A 16,836-nucleotide genomic window follows, 5' to 3' on the forward strand; every position below is an offset into this window, starting at 1 on the left:
AAACAAATGTACTTTTAGAATATTGAATGACATTCATTGGATTAGAAACAAGGATATTATTGTACATTTATGTTGTTTAGAAACATTCATTTGAACATTTATGTGGACTGGTTGTAACTGGAGACTAATCAGGAAGTTGAAATTGTTAAGTTGTGTGGATATGTTCAGCAGCTTGTTTTAAAGCTACAAGTTTTTGGACAATTAATTTAGACAAGTTTTCATCATACATAGGATTAGGAGTTATATATGGATTTGGTGTACTGTGTGAGCAATTTTTCAATATATATCTGGGACTTTATATTTAATGCTCAAATTTGACTGGTTGTAAGTGTGCTTACAGTTTTTGACTCAGTTTTCAGGAAAGTTTTTAAAATACTGAAGAAATTTTATGTCTACATAATTATAGAAACCGAATCTAATGTAAACAGACCTAATATTTTACAAGGTTATTTTCTGTGATTTTATGTGATTTTGAAAGGAGGTGTTCATGATCTTATATATTTACTGAAGGAATTTCTGATTGGTTGTACTAGTTGCAGAGGTTTTTTTCAAAGGAAAGGAAAGGGTCACTGTAATCGTATTACAATATTACCTGATATTTGATTTGGATTTAACTTGGTATCTCCGTTACTTTGTTATTTTAGAAGTAATACCTATATGTGGGATTTTATTAGATTTTATTAAGAAAATAATTTAAAATTTTCATTTGATACTAGAATTTGAATCAACTTTCCGCTTTATTTGAGAAGTTAAAAAAATATTGTCCGATGCTTCCCGTTGAGTTTATGAAAGGATGTATTTTCATGGATAATTTAAATTCGGCCTTTTTATAAGGACAGGTAATAATTTTATCTACCGTATTAGGAAGAGATTTTTGTGTTCTTTAAATTTAGTATTTTAAAAAGGATATATTTTCATGGACACTTCAGGTCATCTTAAATCTTATTTATGACATTGTAAAAAAAGTGAAGTGTTCTTTTCAAAGGATTAATGTTAATAGAGACAGTTTAGATACACATTTTTTATGTTTGATTCCAAAAAGGATAAAATTAATTATAAACAGGATATGTAAATTATAATGTACAGATGTGTTTGACATGTTGTGATCTTAATTAATTTGGACCTAGCTGTAGTGCATTGTTTGAAATCTTAAAGGATTTTAAGGAACTCCGATCTGGTTAATTCTCATGACTGGTAGGTTCAATTAATTTTACCAAGTTTTAAAGAGCAGAGAAAAATTGTGGTTATTATTTGACTCTTCAGATTTCAAACCTTGTTTTTTCAAACCAACGATAAATTCAATTAATAGCACCAAGTATAGAGACGAGTAGGTAGAAATTGTGGTGAAAGATTTGTTTCGATTTTCTGACCCAGTTTAGTGAATTCTGAAGACAGTAGATTCAATTAATTTTACCAAGTATCAAAAGATCAGGTAGAAAATCTGCTGAGACATTCGGATTAGTTCTGTTTTTACAATCATTTGAAGGTTAGTTAAAGAAACAATATAGAGAGACATCAGCATGTATCTTTTCTGTTATTGCTATTAATTCTGCAGGGATATAAATTCCATCGAAACAAATTATAAATATATGTGCGAGATATAAGTTAGTAAACAATTCATCATTTTACGCCATATCTTGTCCTGACAGCATTAGGGTCTGGTATTGGCAAGTATTGACAACTTCGTTACACTTAATTGTACGCTTACTATCGATATAAAACTAGGGCTAAAAGGAAATGAACCTATGACCAGGATTATAACAATCATTCAAGTGTTCAGGAAGTTATCTTGTTAAGATACAAATATGGGAGATACAACAGTACACAATGAAAGTCAGAAACTTCAACTGAAAAAACTAAGGAAAGTTTCCTTGGACGATTCTGAACAACTAAATATGTCCGGGAATAGTGTTAGGAAAAAGCCTGAGTCAGATAACGAGAGTTTGAAATCACCAATAAATTATAAACATTCGTTTGAGGATGCTAAAAAACAAATGTCAGCCACGAAAAATAATAACAATAATAACGAATCGAAGGAATCGAAAGTGTTGCTGGTTTTAGATAATTCTATAGAATCGGACGAAGAACTAACAGAATCGTCAGAACTTTTAGACGTTTCTTTGTGCATTGAGGAACCTGATGATCTGTCTATTTCATCAACAGACACACAATCTAGGGATTATAATGGCGTACAAGTGACTGTAAACAATAACAGGGGATCAACAAGTTCAGAGGAGACAAGTTCTCCCGCTAAAGCCAAGAAAAACTGTAAATTACATAAATCTGAATCATTTGGACCAATCAAATTAAGGAAAACGGGAGGAGAAATTTTATTATCCAGATACCACAAGGTAGGAATCGATATTTCTGTTATTGGAAATTTGATACAAATATCCATCTTTTATAGGGTAATAGGAGAATTCGGTGATCCAACAATAAAATGGATGAGTGTATTCTAATTGTACATTACTTTAACACGTTATGGGTGTTCCCAGTAATACATATAACAGGTTACATAACTTTTCGGAATAAACATAACCTTATACAACCTCATCAAACGATAGATTTGGCCTTTCTCTGTTGTTTTGTTATTTGGGTTGGTTCATGTAGGGATAATGATCAGTCATCTTGTTTGCAACGGTTGCATGTGTTGTATGCAGTATTGTCAACACACTTACTACATCAAGATAGCTTAAAAACAACAATCTTTTTTGAGGGGGGGGGGGGGGGCATGTTTTTTTTTTCTTCATTTAAGTGACAGGAACAAGAATAACTTTTGAAATTGAATGTTTTTCCTTAAATTCAATTGAAACAAACTATTTTTGTCACTTCCCTTCTTAGTCAAGTACTTTGTTTTATAAGAATTTAAGAATAAGATAATTAAAAAAAAATTCTTGGTTTGATTGCTTATTAAAAGAATTAAGAATGTTATGTGACATCCAATTAACACATATTATTTTGTCTTTTGGCTTAGATCCTCGTACATTTTCATATCTGAGGAATTGTATCAGACTTTTTCTTTGACCTGTAAAACTAGAATCTTTTACCCTGGTGCTAAATATCTCCTAATAGTTTGTATCTCTTCCCGAGTCCATTATTTTATTCCCAAATTTAATACCGACATACATATGACATACGAGCTAGTATCTATGGTTGGTCTACGCTATAAATCAGAAGATGGTTTAGTCTTTTAAGAGTTAATTGGTTATATGAATGAGACTCAGGTTATGTTTCTCTTTACAAAGTAAAAACTCATCAAAGGTAAGATTAGTCCTTTTTGTGTAGCCTGCATGGCTAGGTCTGCACATAGAGGATCATGTTCAGTCAACGTGCGTCATGTGTCTCCTGTATTATCAAAGTCACATTTATACTGTACACCAACAAGTAGTCAGATCAAACAAAGGTCATTTCACTAACATGCACAAATTCTTAATGATCTATATATGAGGCTCAGGAGGGTAGCTTTCATTTTTATATTCCTTTTTACTATGATAGACCCCCGTTGGTAGACAAGGTAGGCTAACTCCCCCATAGCAGTAGTTTTCTTTTATATCTTTTAGTGATATTTCATATACATGTAACACCCCATTAGGTATTCTCTATTAAATACTTTTTTTTCTTTATTTCTTTGACCTTTGATTCTGTAGATGTGGCCCTGTTAAACCGATCCACACCTTACAAAAAATAACTGAAATAGTTTTAATCCGGTTTATGCCATAATTCAGAATGCAGTTTAGTTTTTGTGACTTGATTATAAAACTTTGTCAGAATGAGTATGATGATTAAGAATAACATGTTCCTTTTTTTTGTGTTGCCTGGTCCATGCACAGACATTTACTTTGATTACAGGTCCAGAATAGTCATCTTGCGACCTTTGTTGTCAGTTTTATCATTGTCACACTGGTAACCTACATGTACATTTATGATACCTCCAAAACATTTACAACTCAAGGATATTCAAGATTTAAGTGCCAGTCTTTGTAAGAATCAGGCAATTTAGGTAAAAATTAAAACATGATTAGAAAAAACCCACCGAGCTAATCGTGCTATTTAATACTAACCATCATCCTGAGTTAAAAAGTATTAGTCTTTCGTTTGTGTTTGTCTGGTAATATCAAATAACTTAGTTAGAAAATTGGTTAGAATGATAGCAAATTACAGAGTTATCTCCCCTTATTTGTTAATTTCTAGTGCATTTCAATCAAATTGTATCTTCTATTACCAGAACAGGAAATGGAAATGAATGTTATTTTTGTGCATAACTACATATTATGAACTGAAATTAATGTCAAATTGGGTGGGTTTTTTTGGTCATGTTTTCACCACTGCCTGATTCGTAGGCAGACTGGCACTTAATTTGTACATACATGTATGCATAGTTAGAAACTATGAAAATTATTGAAAGAAAGAAATGAGTTTGGTTTGAAAATACATAGAATAGAAGATAGGCATGTAGCTGTGCAATATTGCATTTGCAAATACACCTTATTGCTAATCCTGGCTGACCCGGCTGCTTGAACTTTTGACGCATACAACAATCACTTTTCCATTGTGGCGTCAGATATTTTGTTTTATGACGTCAAAATTTAACGGGAACCTGTGTGATATCCAGTAATGGGGGACAAATAGCAATAAGGTGTATTTATACTGATCCACATCAAAAATGTAAGATATGATGTCCATGTAGCATTCATATAGTTTTTAGCTTACATGTACATTTTGTCTGAGGTAAAGGTTCACAGTTGGAACTATAACTTTTGACCTTCAGGACATAGGTACTTGACTTTCAGCACATCAACAATAGTTCATCAAACATATTGATATATAATACATATCATAAAGGTTAATACTAGTCCAAAAGTTCAAAGCCTGTTGTTATTAAAAAAATAAATGTTTCCTTTCCGCTGTACTATTTCTATTTTTAATAATCAGAACAATTAGGATTTTTAATATTGAATAATGTTTAAACAATAGAAACATAATAATACACTCTTGATTTTGTTTGATAATCACTTGACAATTATTATAAAAGATGACAACAGAGTCATATGTTTTTCATAAGGTAATTGTATCATTTGAATTTGAGACTTGTAAAAATTAAAGTACAATTGATGAAGGACAATGACAAAAAAACATGTATTGTCAAATGTTGGACAAACAAACTGTGAACTTGTAAATGCTTTTTCTCATGGGGTCAATAGTTGACAGACTTCAGCTTAGTCTTGCCAGGGGGCGTCTCTATTAAGTTATTGTCTTGTTCCAACTATCGCAGGCAAAGTTGACCTTATATAGTGTTGTCTTTTTGATTTCAGAGGAAAATTTAAACACTATTCACTTTGGCTTTCCAAAATTTTTGCATCAAACCTTCTTGATGATAATGTTTTACTCACTTACTACTGTGTGTTTGGCCTACTGAGCTGACAATACAATGTAACCTTTCAATATAAATATGACAATTTTTCTCCTCCTTTCAGGGATAGTAGTTAAAATTTTGGCATGGCAGCCAACAGCTTAAATTTTGTAGTCCACATATACAGTCCTATACAAGAAAAGCAGAAATTTTAGTAACCCACACCAAATTTTACGGTCCATTGGGGTCAGTCACGGGCCCCTGCTTATTCCAAAACCTTCCTTATAATAAAGTTAAAGATTAATTTTACAACTTCCATGGTCTTCAGAGGGAGATTTTCAAAAAAAAAAAAGAAACTTGGGAGCCCATATAGCTATGAGAGATGTTTGGCACCTGTTTAAATTCCAACATCGGATATTTGATATGGACGCATCTTGGTCAAGCTATGAATGTCAATATAGGTCATCTTATATTAAAATAGTTTTGACATCCAGATTATAAAGAACTGTGTGACTTCAAATAGTTTGGATTTCATTTAGAACCCTATATAAATGATAGCCATTTATCTGGAATACAAAGAGTAACGTGTGAACTTTAAGATTAAAATTTCCATTGCTCTATGTAGCAGAATGGCTGTGTCAACGGACTGATGTGTCCACAAACATATAGATAAATATAGCTGAAAGAGAAAGTCCGAGAATTGTTTGTCCTATAATATCACTATCGGCAAATATAAACATAATCTGGCAACGAAGAATTAAATAGGAACGAATTTGCTGTATCCAGCGATTATAACCCTTGGCATGTTTGATTTAACTGGTGTATCATTGACTTTTGAAATTGACTTTTATCTAAATAGCTACAATAATATGAAAGGTCTTATTCAAAGTTTCATTCTCATTTGTAATTGAAATGAATACTAGGAACATGAAAGGGAGGCTTGTTTTTAATATAATGTTAAATTCATGAACATGACTTTAATTTGAAAATGTTACAGAGAAAAGGCTTAAGTTTTATCACAAACATTTCTTTATTAAAATTTTGAAGAATTTCATTCAATGTTTGCTTAATAAACAGATGGTATGACATGCTTGGGTCAGTTTAACTTCAAGAAACTTTGTTTTTGCTAGAGATGTAGACACTACAGAGTGAAACCTATGAATGAAGCAACTTCAGATGTTTTAGCTCATTGATACTTTTCAAGTATTTACTAATTAACAAGCTTAATAAGGTCTCATTGATCAAGATTAAAGATTATTAAAGAGCTTTAATGTAAACAATAATGAAACAGCAACCAAAAAACAAACTTTTGTCTATTTTACAAATGACAGTGTTTACATATTATTTATATGCATGTCCAAAGTCAGGATGATGATCTTGGTCTTTGCTGGTTTTCTTCATTTTAAGGATATAAAGCTGGGTCATTAAACCAGGATTTACACAAATTAAAATGAATGACAATGTATTTGAAGAAAAGGATTATTTTTATGACCCACCTACGATAGTAAAGGGGCATTATGTTTCTGGTCTGTGCCTCCGTTCGTCCGTCCGTCTTCAGGTTAAAGTTTTTGGTCAAGGTAGTTTTTGAAGAAGTTGAAGTCCAATCAACTTGAAACTAAGTTCACATGTTCCCCATGATATGATCTTTCTAATTTTAATGCCAAAATATAGTTTTGACCCCAATTTCATGGTCCACTGAACATAGAAAATGATAGTGCGAAGTTCAGGTTAAAGTTTTTGGTCAAGGTAGTTTTTGATGAAGTTAAAGTTATATCAACTTGAAACTTAGTACACATGTTCCCTATAATATGATCTTTCTAATTTTAATTCCAAATTAAAGTTTTGACCCCAATTTCACGGTCCACTGAACATAGAAAATGATTGTGCGAGTGGGGCATCCGTGTACTATGGACACATTCTTGTTTATTTATTAATATATGTCAATAACCGTAAGGTTTATGCATATACATTGTGCATCAATAAATGCTAATTCTTAAACTGGGAAGTAAAGTTAATCGTAAGGAGACTCATTCGAAGGAGTCATATTGTTGTCATAAAGTCAAGGAAAATTTGAATTTGATACAGTAATTGAGCAAAATATGATAATATGTTCAAGTCAAAATGAACTCTATAATATACATACATACATGTATTTAATATGGCTACAGAGTAGTTAAAGATCTGGGATTTTAGACAAGTTAACATGGTTAAAGTAAAGTATATCTACTTTTAGATCAAAGAAATTAAAATACATTCTTTAAGGATCTGTTTAGGGACTATATTTGATGTGGCCACTGGTATACAAGTAAGAGTTCAACTTACATTTCCATTCATAGTAATGGAATTTTCCAACCCCTCTGTGTTTATATGTTTTGCATGTACTATATTAAAAGTGATTCCATTAAATCTTCACTTTTTATCAGCATTTAAATGTGAGATGTAATTCGTATGCATCTGATTATGCACTTTAAGTAACTGATGAAAAAAAAAAAAAAAGCAAGGTTTAAAAATTGTGATGTTTATATACATTTTCACATTTTGTACTGATAAAATTTGAGTACAATGTACTGTTTGACTAATTTAAGGTTCAAATTTTGTAGAGCTTAAAAAATTGTCTTTGAATATTACTGAAAGCAATGGTCTTTCCAAAACCTGGGATATTATTAATTTCTCATAAGTGTGGGTTCAAAACTATAAAGATGTACTTTAAAGTTGGAAATTTTAATATTGATCTTGTAAATTTAAAACTTGGGTCTTTTATTTGAAATTATTTTTTAAATTCTGATTTAGTCATACATCTTTTTTATCCTTTTTAATTATTATGTGTGGGGTTTGAAGATTTAATACATATTTACCAATGAGATATTAAGGACCATTTAAAAATGATATCACGTTAAGAGCACATTATATTGGGACTATTAACTTGGTCCCGTTAAATTCTTAAGATTTCAAGTGTAACGTTATGAATGGTTAAAATGCGAACTTTTTTTTATAACCCAAGCTTCAAAGATTTGTTAAGATGAATTCAAATGTGTGAGATTTTTTACATGTTTTAAAAATCATTTTCAAATGTTTAATTCATCTAAAGTTAAATTTATTCAAGGGGATGGAAATTACCATAAAGTTGAGATAGATATCTGAGAATGTACTCAAAAACTTATGGACAGTTTTATTCATAGAAATTTGACAAGGTCTATCAGCTTTCAGGTTATGTTAAACTTCATGATAGGCAACAAAATTTATATTACATTTTAGGAAAAAAATATCTGATTTCGAAATTTGAATTTTTAGAGAGATCAAGTGTATAAAGTTCTTACTCATACACAATATATTACCACAAGAAATCAGATCATTTTGTACAAATTTGGGCAGCATCTCTTTTATTGTTCTTCAGTTATGTCCCTTCATAACTTTATATGATATGCAAGAGGGGGCATCATCTGTGTCCCATGGACACATTCACCATTTATTCAAAATAATTATTGAGCCTGACCTCCTCCCGTTCCCTGTATCCTTTGGAATTTTATAGAATAAGACTCATAAATAAACAGCACTTTAATTTGTTAAAAACTTGTGAATTGTATTTCTTCATTAACCATAGTTGTAATTTTCGCACCCTTCAACATTTATCCAGTGACAAATACAAGTTTAATAGTCATGTTGACTGCCGTACTGATAATTAGTGGTTGATGTATTTTGTACTGATAAAACTGTTAATCGATCAGTCCTCGCCACTTACTACCAGACAAACTGGCACATATTTACATTTGTGGTTACTTCCCCTTCTCGTTGGCATTTTTTGTGGTGGTGACTTTCCTATTTTGAAACAATATTGTTAACAGAAGTCCTTTAAGATGTAGTTTAAGTGTTTAAACATGTTGTTAAGATAAATACGGAAGTTTGAATTCATGCACACTTTTAAGTGTATCTGATTGTGCATAGTTGTTTGTTTTTAAACGCCATGAATGTGTTACATGTAGTACTAGGTAATACAAGCTTATCAAATTGAAATGCATTTACAAGTGAACGATTTTATCACCTTGAATACAGAGAACTATTGTTCATCAGGTATTTTAAGCACCAGGATTTTGTAGGGCTTGACAAAAATGGTATGGCTAGGCAAGTTGTGGTCAGGAGTATGCATTGGGACACTTGTAGGGCTTATCACTCTTGAGAATGAAATAGGGACAAATTGACATATTAAAACACAATATCAAATATTTTATTAAAACCAATATCAAATATTGAGGGGATCTGAAAGTCCATGTATAAAGTTTAGTTTAAATTCCTTTAAAAAAAACTGTTCTGTGATCCTCAGTGGTTAGTGTGCTAGCCTAAAGCAGGATGTCATGTATTCTTGGTAGTGTCAATTCTAAGATTTGAAAGTTTATATTTGGTGTTTATCTATCAAGCCTTTTGCATTTAGGAGTTAGAACTTGCAACTGTTGGCTTAAAATTGCAATATGTCCAGGTATGACAGAATTTTTAATAAGCATATTAAAAATCCAACTCGGTGTGTGGGTCTAGTACAGAGCAAGGTTCAAATTAAAATTTCATTAATATATTCTTGTGATGATATGCATGTAATACTTGCCACTGGCTATAGGCATTTAAAACCGATCCATCATCATCATTGTCATTAAAAGCTACATAAGTGTGGACCCAGGCGCCTGCAAGCAAGATTACAGGGGGAAATTAAGATTTCGATTAAATTGCATAATAACAGTTACATATTTGTGTATTACTTAAGTGTTAGGTATTCAAGGTAATTTACAAGAGATTGATAGTAATTTAATGTGGTATTGAAGAATATGTTTGAAGTAGAGGGGTTATTTAGTAGATAATGTTTATTGAGATAAATGAGGTTTATTGTTCAGAATTATTGATAAGTTTCCTCAAGTTCAGGGTTTTCCTGTTTTGTTGAAAGAGAGAAGTTTGTTTATGTATTTGTACAGACTTCATGTTGAGAATTCTTATGATTTTTTAATAATTTATGTAACTATTATGTAATGAATGCATATATTGAAAGTTTTTCAGTACATTTTTGAAAGGCATTATTATTGCCATAGTAATAAAGAATTTGTTTATTCTGGTATTTGACCTTCATAATCAGTGGCGGATCCAGGGTTGGGGGGGGGGGGAGTTCCAGGGGTTGGAACCCCCCTTTTTTTTGGCAGATCAATGCATTTGAATGGGAGCATATATATAGTTGGAACCCCCCCCTTTACTCTGGGTTGGGAACCTCCCTTTTTAAAATGGCTGGATCCGCCACTGATAATGCAGTGCTCAGCTTCTTTTGACTTATAAAATAAAAATGTTGAAACCATATTTTTTGATTAAAAAGACCAGGTTATCTCCCTTTGATTGCTGCTATGTTATAAAAAAAAAATGCAGTTATTTGAAGAAAATTTGATAAATAAAATTCCTCAAGATTTTTAATGTCAAAACATATGCATTTACAGTGTATTTGATTCTGATTCATATATGTTATGTCATAAACTTTTTACTTCAAATACCTAATTAAACAGACCAGATTACAATTTAATATACATAATTAGACATATTGGTTTTACAAGTACAATTTAGATTAAACACAAATATGCCCAAGGCTTTTCTAAAGGAATTGAAAAAGGGTCCAGCCCCTACATATTCTATTCTATCTTCGGTAATCAAAATGCTTTATTTTCTTTTAGGCCTTTTAATTTGAAGTCTGTTTTCAAATTCGAAATAGGCTTTGAAAGCCTTTGGTCTGCATGAATAGTCAACGCCTCTTGTACTCACCGAAACTTCAGAAAAATGAACTTTTGTAAGTCCTGAAGCTCTTAGTTCTATAGTCATTAGCGTACTGTGGAATGTTATTATGTTGAGTGTCTTATAACTGTTCAAGAATATATGTTATTATAAACCAAATAATCCAAATTGTATGTAACAATGTTTAATGAGGCATTAAATTGTACTGAGACTGCCTGTAACTTTGAATTTTTGAAAAACTAAGGCTTTTCTTCCTCAGGAATAGATCACCTTAGCTGTATTTGGCAAAATCTTAGGAATGTTTGGTCCTCAATGCTCTTCAACTTTGTACTCTATTTGGCCTTTTAAACATTTTTTTATTCGAGCGTCACTGATGAGTCTTTTTTAGACGAAAGGCTTGTCTGGCGTAAATCTATGATGAGTTTATTTCCATCCTCTACAAAATTTTAGGATGTTTCAGTTAGATTTAAAACCAATATGTTACTTTTAATGTGAAAACCTCTGCTGAAAACTGAAACTAAAACTGAAAACAAACTAATTTTTGGATTTTTTCGTCTTCATTTCAAATTAAGATGAGCATGTTTGGCATATGAATTTTCTCATCTTAATTTTTTTGTGGACATACAAAACTTGATGTCTGATACCCTTCCACCTGAGTTACCTGTTGTTTTGGAGGTTTCTTCATGTGATACCATCTAATACCTATGTGCTTTATACATCTCCTTTCATCATGTACACATCATTAATTTTTATTATTCTAAGCTGCAATTTTTTGCAACATTAATAACACACATGAATTGACAGGAAATAGAAATTAGAATCTTCTTTCAAAAGATATATGATAAAAAACAGCATAATAAAAGGACATGCAAAAAAGAAATGAGATTCATCTTACAGTGTCAAATATTCTGTAACATAACATGCATAATCAAAGTACTGAAGTACTGAACATCAGAGGACCTCAAGTTGTGTTGAATTATTGATAAATGACAGGTGTTTATATTATACCTACCAGACAGATATATGTTCACCATACAATATAGTACAAATATTAAATATAATATGCTATCATATCTGAGATACTGACTTGAACTAGGAAACTTAACTTTGTGAATTATCAATGATTACTTGGTCAAATAAGAACTGTTAGATTGGCATTATGACCATATAGTTGCACACATACAAAAATCGTTAGCATATAGCTTATAATAGATAATCAACATAGCAAACAATTCTTCGAGTAGCTATATAGTCACTCACTGAACTATGAAAAAGAGTTTCCGTTCAAGACAATCATATCAAAACAGATAAATTGTAATATTGTGGCTAATTAAAAAATAAAGTGGGGAAAAATATATTGTTTTGGCAAAAGGGGTGGCGAAAAAAATAATTGACCCAGGGGAAACTTTGGGGCTAAAGATACCAGATGAACAGCAAACTCATAAATGGAAAATAAACTTACAATTCCATGACAAAAACTGAAAAAGACATGCATACAAATAAAAGTACACTAGAAACAACATAGAAAACTAAAGACTGAGCAACACGAACCCCAACAAAACAGGTGATCTCAGGTGCTTCGGATGGGTAAGCAGATCCTGCTCTACAAATGGCATTAATTAACAATGTTTGTACATGTAGTATCCAGCTCTTTTTTCTGAAACATTTAGCTTTTGGATCAATTGCTAATTAAATGGATGTTAACACAGCAAGATTACTATCCCTTATTCTAGATTTTTGTTGCAGTCAACATAAACTCTTTAAATGTTCATAAATAGCTTCACTGTGTTACATTTGTATCTTGGTTTTATTGTAATACAGTCAATCATTTATCCATTATATTTTTTTTTTAAATTAGCAGCTATACATGTACATTGTAGGTTCTGTTTTCTAATTAGGTCTTTCCACCTTTCCGTGGAAAGACCTATTGATTTTGTTCTGATTATTATTTTTTTTTCTTCCGCCTAATTTTTTTCTTGCGTAATTTTGTTGTTTCAAAAGATGTCGCTTAGATATTTGGAATATGATATCGTATAGTTTATACGCTTTAAAACTGACAACCGCGCAACTAGATACTTTGCGTTGTAAGAGTTATCTCCCCAAACACTGTTTTTCTTGTGGCCACTACTCCTTCGCAACCGTAACAGATTACGACAAATTTATTTTACCAAATTGCTCGTTACATCTTCAGGATTCGGAATTAGTTTTAACCGAAGCTATCCGGATACTCCATATGAGAGTTATTCCCCCTTATGTATTTGATATAAGTGATTTGCATTTCTAACTGGTAAACCATAAGTGCTAGAGACCTAGGGTCTTTTAATTTGAGATCCTTGGTCCAAAAAAATGAAAATTAGGTCAAGGGTCAAGGTCATATTCTAAATTTTTTATTTTGGCTTATTTTTACTTATTTTCAAAACCTTATAACATATCTACATCTTATTTTCACTAAATTGTTAGTTGCGACATGCCGTTACTTATAAATTTTGGTTGAAAGGGTGCGTAAACAATAAATAGGAGTTTTTGCCCATCTTATATTAAGAATTATGCGTAAAGTCATATAACTCATTAACCATACATAATAAAGACCTAGGGTCTTTTGATTTGAGATCCTTGGTTTATGACCTTGAAATTGAGGTCAATGTCATAGGTAATTTGCATGTTCTAGATTTTGACCTTTGCTTTAAATTCATATTTATATATTATAAAGCCATAGGAACTGACATTTTAGATTGATTTTTAATATTTTGATAATAAAATAGATCTTCACTTGTGGAAAGACCTTCAATTGTTCTTTGAACAATTGGTTTTTAATTATTAAATGGTACATTACAATGTATTATATGTAGATAGCCATTTGCTAATGATGGTATTTTTGTTAATTGAATATCACAACATTTGGATAGTTTTTCAACTGTTAGGTTTTTTTTACTTTGTTCTGGATTTAATACTTTGGATACCACTGGTTTAGCAATGAGAACATTTTGCACTATACATATAGAACACAACTACCATATGAATGTGTCGATCCTTTGTAAGAAACCTGTAAAACAGGCCTTGTAATTTTTTGGTGTATATCTTGATTTCCTGATTGTACATTGATGTGGCCATTAGTTTTCTTGTATATATTGTTTAACATTTGACATTTCATGGCTATTTCTAACTGATTTATGTATAGTTTTTTTCTGATTGTAAAAATGTTGTATGGTTATAAGCTTTATTTCTTTTTCATCATTTTGTCTAGAGCTGGTGTCTGATTTATACCAATCATACCTCCCTTTTCTTTTTTTATGAATAATGACAAGTTTGGTTTTAATTTTCATTTATGTATGTACATGTAACAATATAAAACAGTATATATACATGTATAATCTCATTCCATCATTAATATTGGTCATTGTCGGTATATATTTATCTTTAAGTTTAACAATGTACTGTGAAAGAGCTATCTTCTAACAGATACTTAGTATATAATGGTTATTGTGAAACCACTGATTCAAAGGACAAGTTTCACTTATTGCCCAAAATAGCCTAAACTATAAAACTCCAAAAAGTTCTCAATTTGGTTCGTAATTTGGGTCTATTTCAAAAGTCTTAACACTCAATAAATCAGTTCTTTTCATAAAAGTACATTTTATGTTCCAAATTTGTCAAAATGTGATGATTTTGGGCAATTTTCAGACCTGAAAGCTTTAAGCCTTTAGGAATAAAGATTTGGCCGCTACCTACATGTACCATCCAAAATGTTTTGTAACCAAAAGAATCCAAATCTGATATATATAATTCATCAATATAAAAACTTTTTAGATCTTGGATGGCAGCCAAGTTTAATTATGCCAAAAACAATTAAAGTTTTACCATAGTTATCTGTGGTATAATTTTCACAATTATTCAATGGTTTTGTTGTGTCTGATTTTCGAATAGAAAAATAAAGATGGCAAGACCTAAACGATGCCGCCTAATTTTTTTAAGTAACATATGAACAACAGAGTCAGTGTGCGGCCACTAAGCTAAACTGCCCGCTTTGCACCAGCCAATATAAATGAATGCCTAGGGTGGGAATCGAACCCACATACACCAACTCTGTTGTCCCTATATTTTTTTTTTAAATAAACAAAAAATTGTCAAGAACAAATTTAAAAATATAGCACTCATAGGTTTGTCTCGATAAAGATTTGCTTAGTTTGCTCATGCAGTATCCCAATATTGCTCTCAATAGTATAAATAGGCTCTGACTCATGTGTGCTCAAATAACCATTTAGATTAGTCTCAATATTGATATATATCTAACTGAATTGAGTAGATCTAGCTCAAATTTTACTCAACATATAACTGATCATATTTGCTCAATTTAAGATCTCATGGGTGCTCATAGATAAAGTTAACTGATTGTATTTCTCATAGATATAACTAATCATATTTGCTCAATTCAAGTTCTCATATGCACATATGCATGTATGTGTGAACAAATGTCTAATATAAGTTACTAAAATTTGACATGGATATGGTTACACATTTAAATTAAATAATGCTGTAGAGAATGATAAGCACAAGTATGTCATCAAATTATCATATAATTTTGACGATACATGTCATGTATGGTCAAAATAATACAATACTACAAGCTAAGGAAGACTTAAAAAACAGGACAGTTAATCTATATTTATATCTCCAAAACTGTATTAAGGTTTCTCCCAATATATCTATAGTAATTCAGTAAATGTGATTAACCCAAATTCTGACATTTCAGTGTAAAGTAAGACTCTTGATTTTACGAGCAAGAGTCTTTATACACTCAAAAAAAGTCCAACTCTATAGGAAGAAGAAAAAGTATAAACAATAAATTCAACCAATAATTATATATTAGAATTACTTACATAGACATAGTCAAAGTCATTACAAATTCCGCGTATTTTCCAGTCAAGGGGACATATTCACATATACTAATGCAACAAACTAAGTCGAAGAAGGAGCGAAAATCCGAAACAGTAGCTTAAAAAACAGAAAATAGTTCCGTGTGTGTGTCCAAGTGATCAATCTACTTGTTATTTACGAAGAAAAGAAATTTAACTCAAAAAATTGTTGAGATCTTTATAAAAACAAATTGTTGTTATAAAAAATACACAAATAGTAACCTTATCTTTAAAGGCCTTGCAGGGTCTTGTTACTCCTACCCAATCTGCTGGTATTTTCAAAATGGCTGCGGGGGACGTGACCTGATAATTTATTTTAATATTATGACAGATTAAATTTTCCTGGTTTTGCTACGTTAATATTATAGACAAATATGCTACAAACGGTTTAAAAAGGTTACTCCAAATCAAATAATTGAAATATAATTACCTTTCTGTGTATAAATGTGTGAATTGATTTCCTCTTGATTTTCTACACACTCGCTCTTGCCCTCTTGCGCACTCGTGGTATTCATCCGCAACAACAATTTTTCGACACTTCATTGATATTGAAGAACGTTTGATTAAAATACAAATATTTCTAACGACAAAACATTTTCATATTATAAATTTTGCATTAAGAAAAATTAAAAAAACTGAGTATCCATTGAAAACATGAATATAAAAGAAGCGATACGGAATTTTATTCTGCACTACATAGGTCCGCGGGTCTATAATGTCGGTTATCATTCCAAAACTAATTATATATGCATCTCTTTGATCTTTGCGCGAATTGAAAAGTAGGCGATGGCAATACACCCGAGGCCCCTCAGGGGCCTCTGA

The 16,836-nt window shown here is 31.2% G+C and overlaps 1 protein-coding gene across 2 annotated transcripts in view; it reads left to right on the forward strand.

Annotated features, from left to right (window-relative positions):
* The first annotated feature begins 231 nt into the window (after positions 1-231).
* LOC143076042 (septin-2B-like) overlaps positions 232-16,836 on the forward strand; it is a 50,969-nt gene continuing 34,364 nt past the window's right edge. The window contains exon 1 of one of the 2 annotated variants that reach the window (XM_076251670.1): positions 232-264. In XM_076251670.1, the coding sequence (XP_076107785.1) occupies positions 247-264 (18 nt within the window). In that variant the 5' untranslated portion in view covers positions 232-246. Of the gene's footprint in view, positions 265-452; positions 2,352-16,836 lie in introns of those variants that run through there. The other variant, XM_076251669.1, reaches the window with a different exon arrangement.

This window comes from Mytilus galloprovincialis, chromosome 5, assembly GCF_965363235.1.
Source record: "Mytilus galloprovincialis chromosome 5, xbMytGall1.hap1.1, whole genome shotgun sequence".
NCBI classification, from domain to species: domain Eukaryota; kingdom Metazoa; phylum Mollusca; class Bivalvia; order Mytilida; family Mytilidae; genus Mytilus; species Mytilus galloprovincialis.